General features: G+C 45.4%; 1 protein-coding gene across 1 annotated transcript; it reads right to left on the reverse strand.

Moving 5' to 3' along the window:
- Nucleotides 1-2,655: 2,655 nt before the first annotated feature.
- LOC134623967 (nuclear factor 7, ovary-like) lies at nucleotides 2,656-4,199 on the reverse strand. Its single transcript, XM_063468966.2, has 2 exons — nucleotides 4,163-4,199; nucleotides 2,656-4,061 (listed from the first exon to the last, which is right to left on the reverse strand). Exon 2 carries the CDS (start codon nucleotides 4,042-4,044, stop codon nucleotides 2,656-2,658), a length of 1,389 nt encoding a protein of 462 aa, XP_063325036.2. The 5' UTR covers nucleotides 4,045-4,061; nucleotides 4,163-4,199.
- Nucleotides 4,200-6,894: the final 2,695 nt, after the last annotated feature.

Consider the following 6,894-nt stretch of genomic DNA (forward strand, 5'->3'; position numbering starts at 1 on the left):
CAGTTTATATACAGATGTATTATACATAAGAGACAAATATTGTTCTTTTAATATGTTGGCATTACATTACATTTGGCTCATTGCTTACATATATGTGTAAAAAGAAAATGTAAGAGCTGTGATAACTGTTTCTGATAGAATGAAGAGTAGACTGATATATTAAATATTCCTCTATTGGGTGAGAAAATCAGACCATGTCATAACTGCTTTAAGTCATACAGAATAGATATCAGAGCCTTAAACAGGCTGACTTCTGCTAAATGGGTCAAACTGGGCAGAAAGTGTACAAACACATAACATCCTTATAGAATATGATGTAACACTATAGATCAACTTACCTCAGAATATATAAAGCATATAAACAATTACAGCAATATGATGCAACAAACACAGCAGTACTACTAATCCAAAATACTCAAAGCTTCATAGAACTGAAACAAACATTTATTTTTAGGTCCATTCTGCTGCTAATACATACTAAAGTATTAAAGTCCGTTTGGCTCGACACCACCGAACAGAGGCAGCAATATAACATAGTTAACATTAACAGTGCAGTGAATCCTGCTTGTGCCGTGACATTCAGGACTGCAAACCGAGCAGCATCACTGACTTTCAGCTTGTTGTGTTTGTGGATATATGACTGACTTTAATTATCGATGAAATCATCACAGTGTCTGTCAGATTAAGGTCAACTATATATATATTTAGAAGTAAAGGCTTTAAAACCAAGTTAACGCTGAAAGTACAAACATCACTATTGTCACATAACTTTGCCAACATGTGGCCAACAGTAATGTTTTAATGTTCTTCATTATTAAACATTCGCACATAAATAAGTGACATCATATTCAGTACTTACTTTTGCCAGTTCACTCTTCGGCCGCTCCCTTCTGCCGTCTGCCGTATTTTGCGGCAAAATTATCCACACCCACCACTGCTCTATGAAATGTGGGATATATGGGACCACGAAGCGTGCACCGGACCACGCTTGATATTTGGGGAAATCGACGACACATTTGAAGTGTGCATTTGAAGTACACTTCGAATTGGGACAGCCGTCGTCGCGTGGCGGTGACGTAATCGCACTTAAAATGCATAGTTCAAGCGTGCGGTCTCTGAATTGGGACACAGCCATAGCGTAAGGAGAATCACTCACTCACTCAATCATTAACTGTGTCCCAAAACGTCGGCTGCATCCTCCGGAGGCCGCATTTGAAGGCCGATTATGTCACAGCCAGGCGACGAAGGCTGTCCCAATTCGTCGACCCAAATGCGGCCGACAAATGCGTCCTTCATTTCCCCGAATTTGAAGGATGGGTCAGGTGTGTCCTTCGTGGCCCACCATATCCCAGAATTCATAGCGCGGCCCAGCCAAATTTCAGCTGCCAACAATGGCGGCGGCTACTAAGTTTTAAAATTACTCTTATTAATCTTTCTGGGTTATAAAATGAACTTTTAACATATTTTCAGGCGAGAAAGTAGTATATAAATAAATGTTCCCTTTAGAATTTTTTTGCTTTTTTTTTTTGCTCTAAAAAAATAGTTGTTTTCTTTTACAATCATTCATCTTAGCAGTAGGATTTACATTAAAAGAGAAACAAATTAAGTTTGAGTGAAAATATACATTTTTGCACTCTCTGGTCAACTGACTCAGTGACTCAAAAACCCCGATTCAGTAAAAAGACTCGAATTTACCATCACTACAGCAGGGTGAAAAGAAATGAAAACTGAGATTGATTTTCTCTTCAGACACAGGAAGTGATTGTGAATGCAGGTTCATGTTGGATCATCATGTGAAGTTTACAGGATTCACACTAGAAATGTGATTTCTCTTTAAAGCTTTACTTTAAAGCGCTTTACTCCTTTAGAACCATTCCTCTCCTTTATTTGTACTGACAGCGAGAGCTCTGAATTCACACACACTTCTTCTGCTGTGAATGAAGGAAAAACGAGCTGATTAAACAAACTCAGTCATTACAAACTTCCTGCTGATGTTTCCATGTGAAGCAGTCGGAGACCTTCCTCCGGCTGGACGACACGCTCCGCTTTGATACAAATTAAAGCTCAGATGATTTTCTCTACACTAGTTCATCTCACGACTTTAAATCTCCTTGAAGATACTGACAGTGAAGCACATACATAATACTCCAGCCTTTCAACTCTGATCTTATTTAGTTCTATTAATACACTGAAATCTCATTTTTGTCATGAAGAAAGTCTTTAATCAAACAGAATTCAAATATCAGATTTTATATATGGAGTTAAACATGAATCATTGTTTCAACATTATATTTATTGTTGTCATAAACAGACAAGAAGGCAACAACAACAAACTGCTCCTCCCATTCAACACATGTCAGTCCATATCCCAGCAAACTAAATCATCTCCATTTACACACATCAAATAGAAACATGATTAGAAACTTGAAAAATGATTAGAAACTTGATAGAATTTCAAATCTAGTTTGGGGAGTCATTCAGTGAGAAACAGTGAAATGATTTTCCATGTGAAAAGGTGGACAGCAGAAACAGAAAGAAACAGTGAGAACTAAAAGAGAAACAAAGAGCTTTGGAACAACGAGGCAGCAGGAGGACAGCTGCAGTTTAACAGCTTAAATTCACTGACAGGAAAAAACATTAGAAATATCATCATCCTCAACTCATCTGCTCCACTGACACTGACACCTTCAACGGCAACACTTTCACTTTACCAACAGTTTCAATAAATGGAAACATCCTGTGAGTGAAAGTGTGTGTGAAGGTGTGTATGTGTGTGTTAGTATCAGGATCAGAGAACGACAGCTTTCCTCTGTTCCAGTCCAGATTCACTCTGATCCTCTGGAACTTCTTTCGTACTGAGAGAGCAGTGAGAGGAGCTGATGGTGAGTGTTTGTAGTATTTTCTTCCATCAAATAATATCTCCCATAATCCAGACTGTATGCTTCCCTTCCTCTGCACAGACTCTGCTAACACACCCAGTAACCACTGTGTACCGTCTACAACTTCAACATCCCAGCTGTGAGTCCCTGAGTTAAAGCCCTCAGAGCCCAGGACAGAGCAGAACAATTCAAACCTCTCTGGATTATCAGGAAGCTGCTGCCTCTCTCCTCCATATCTCACACTGGTCAGATCTTCAGACAGGATGAGGTTTGGATGAGCAGTGTTTGGGTCCAGAATGAGAGGAGTGTAGGAGACCATGTTCTTCATGTTGTTCCAGATGTTGAAGGTCAGGTTGCCCAGGTGTTTGGCCTGGTCTATCAGAGCTCCTGAGGGCAGCTGTGGATCATCCAGCAGGGGGAAGCGCTGGACTCTTTCCACTGCAGTCTTGTAGTTGTGCAGGAATGAGACATCTTCAGCTCTCAGCTCCTCCTCTGTGGCTCTGACTGTGTCTGAAAGAGCTGCTATCTCTCTGCTCAGAGCCTCCATCTTCTCCTTCATCATCCCACTCTTCTGCTCCTCTTCCTCCCTCAGTGCAGCCAGCCTGGCCTCCTCTTCCTCTGCTAGAAACTGGTGAAGCTTCTTAAACTGCTCCTTAATCTGCCTCTCTGTGTGTCGGGCCTGGACCTTAATGTGTTCTGCTGTTTGATCAAACTTCACTTGAAATTCTTCACAAACCTTTAACTTCTTCTTTAAGGGCTCCAGAGTTTCCTGAAGTTCCTTCTTGTGTTGTTGTGCAGCTTCATCGATGGGTCTGAATCTGTGATTGGTGTGATTTTCTGAGTCTCTGCAGACGAGACACACTGGCTGCTGATGGTCCAGACAGAAGAGTTTGAGTTTCTCAGAGTGCAGACTGCAGAGAGCCTCTGAAGCTCTATGATCTCTCTCCTGTAAGAACGACTCACACAGGTTCTTTAAAGCCAGATTTAAGGGTGGTTCCTGCACTGATATTTCCTTACAAACTGGACACTCGTGTGTTGTTCTCCGTCTCCACCATCTCTTCAGACAGTCTTTACAGAAGCTGTGGCTACATGACAGAATAACAGGATCTCTGAAGACCTCCTGACAGACCGGACAGCAGAGATCCTCCTCTGATCTGGAAGCCATTGAGTCTGTGAGTGAAGCTGAAAACAGCAGACAAGAAGTACAGTCAGTCCTGGCTCCCCTCCCTCCTCTACTACCTTCATTGAAACTTCCTTTGAGTCGTGTTTTTGCTCAAACTCACATTCAGTGTGTGGAGCGTCAGCAGCTTGAAGCAGCAGTGTTGGGAGTTTTCCACTTTTCTCTCCTGTAGCTGGACTCACTCAGAGGAAGCTGCTAGTTTGGTCTGAACTCAGTCTGATCGTCTGTGCGTCTCTCTTTACTGAGAAAGAAGGACAGCCTGTTTCCTCATTTCTCTCAGGTGAGTGACATGAGAAGGCGGAGCTTCATTACACTTATTTCACTTAGCTGGGCCCACATCCTCAATTTAGTTTTGACAGCATCTTTAGTAGACAAAGGTGAATCACTTAGACATGAACTGAGCTACGATTTGGGAAAAGCCTTGGAGGGGACTGGCAGCGGGCCTGGGCCTGGTAGATCCCCATGTACTAATGAGAAGTGAAGAAGTGAAAGGATTCAAAAGGGGAACAAGGGTGGGGCAGGAAAATGAGAACAAACAGCTTGTATAACTGGGGGATCATATATAGATATGTTTGTGTAGATAGTGTTTGGACCGGTAGGCCTGCTCCTAAAAGATATTTTATCTCCAAAAACGTGAGTATGAAAGCAGAGCGCAGATGTTTATTGCAGGTAAGAAAAACTTTTTTTGCCTGTCCCGTTTGGCTCTTTTGCCATCAGAATTATTGTCTAAAGACAAAGAAAGATGCCCAACGGATTTACTTTACCAAATGGACCATCCCAGCCTTGCCATAATGGTCTATTTGATTCACCTTTTATTGTTTATTTTATTTTAACTTGCTGAATGCGGGACAGACTTGACTGGGGGAAAGAAAAGGGAGAAAGAAAGAGGGAAAGAAAAACAGTGGGGAAGAGGGACGGAGAAAAAGGGCAAAAAACAAAAATCAACAAAATAAGCAGACAAAAAAATACATATATCGATCACCTGGATCACCTGTTGAGAAAGAAAAAAGAAAACAAGCAGAAGAAAACGAGAGTAATAGAATAAACAACATCACAATGATATATGGGAATATAACAGTAAATACTAAATATTAAACATTATTGTGCAGCACGTAAGATTGACAGTGCACAGTGTGTTTTGAGGTAGGAGCCAAAAAGGGTGTAGATTGTGTGTGTGATCACCTGTGTGTACACTTGTGAGGATGAACGCGCTTGTTTTTTTGATAGGTTCCTTCATGCAATGATCTGCTAGAGGGTGTGGGGGGCCACTGCCCCATCCTCCAGGGCATGGAGCAGGTATGGAGGAGATCAAAACTCCAGACATCCAGAGGCCCCCAGAACACAAGAGACCAAGGAAGACCAACAGAGGGGCAGCCGCGCCACTATCCCAGAAAGAGCTGAGGAGAGTCCCAGATGAGGGGTCACTCAGCAGCCGCGGAGCAGAAGCCAGGGGGGGTTGCAGTGACGTGCCCGTGAGCTCCGCCGGCCCAATCCCCGAAGTGGCCCAAGCGAGCCCCAGTCTCCAGGCCCCCTTAAGCAGCCACCAAGGAATGAGCCGGTGTGTACCTGGACGCCCATCCCCGGACACAAAGAACCACCAATGCACCGAAGTGTGAGGGCGTCCGCCACCGGCAGGGGAAGTGGTGGGGGGAGATAGGCCTCCAAACCTTGGAGGGCCTGAGATGTCCCCAGAGAGGTGGCGTCTGATACCCAACCTGACATATAGACACAGACATACAGGCACACACAGATACAAACATCCATTCCCACCCTCATGCTCTCATAAACAATTACTCCACACTCAACCAACGTGAAGACAGGCATAAAGAGACACTGTACACACAATCACACTCCCCAAGCGTACTCTAAGAACCGGGTCTAGGTACCCTTGCCCCTGGAGGGGGAAACTGCACCCAGACGCAGGTGGTGTTACCCTTTTCCCTGCAGTGGGGAGAAGCAGACCGCCCCGACTCCGCAGCAGCAGGGAGGCCCCACATTCCAGACCACAGTCGGATGGCCAATTCCTCCTCCTAGGCCCCCCGCTCCAGCAGGCCGCAGAGAACGGGGGTGTGAGAAGACTCCAAACCTCCCTCCACCCGCTCATATGTAGTGTTGATGTATGTGTGCTCTAAGAAGCATTTAAAACCCAGGAGGGCATGGAGCTACCTGCCAGAGAGCAGCAGGTAAGCGCATAGCCCCTCCTGCTAGCCCTCAATGTCTACGTGTATTTAAAATTGAGAGGTGGGCAACGACGCCAGGGGTGAGGTGTACACCCTGATGGTAATTTGGAGTCCGTGTAGCGTGCCCACCCCCAAGATCCTATATGTATGTGTTATGAGAGTGTGAGTAATGTGAATGTCTAAGTTGTGAGATAAAATTGAGGCAGAGGCAGCCAGAAGGGGACAGAGGGGGGGGGATGCCTCCTCTGCACCCTGGTGACACACCCTTACCCCAAGGCCCTGCATGTATGGGTGATTGTGGTGGAGCGGGAAGAGGGAGGCAGCTGGAGATGGGGAGGGAAGGAAGGGAGGGGCAAGTGACCCCTCCCTGGGGCCAGCTCCCGCGCTGACCCCAGGAGGCACCCCCATACTCTGCAACCCGCCAGGGAAAGGGGGCCCAGGCCCATCCGGACCGGGGCCCAGTGCAGCAGCGCCGCCCGGCTCCACAGAGCCCGGGACAGCCCTCCCGACCCCACCACAGAGAAAACTGCACCCACCCCATCATCCACTCATCTTCCAGACTACACAAGACAATAGATGCCCAGGCTGAGATCTTCCTCCACCTCTCCTGTATCTCCCCCTCCTGCAGAGAGAGTTCCTGAAGAGAGGAAAGCTC

Source organism: Pelmatolapia mariae, linkage group LG3_W, assembly GCF_036321145.2.
Source record: "Pelmatolapia mariae isolate MD_Pm_ZW linkage group LG3_W, Pm_UMD_F_2, whole genome shotgun sequence".
In the NCBI taxonomy this organism is placed as follows: domain Eukaryota; kingdom Metazoa; phylum Chordata; class Actinopteri; order Cichliformes; family Cichlidae; genus Pelmatolapia; species Pelmatolapia mariae.

Excerpts from the sequence above, each read along its gene's own strand:
- LOC134623967 (XM_063468966.2), bottom strand. The coding sequence starts at position 4,044 with ATGGCTTCCAGATCAGAGGAGGATCTCTGCTGTCCGGTCTGTCAGGAG.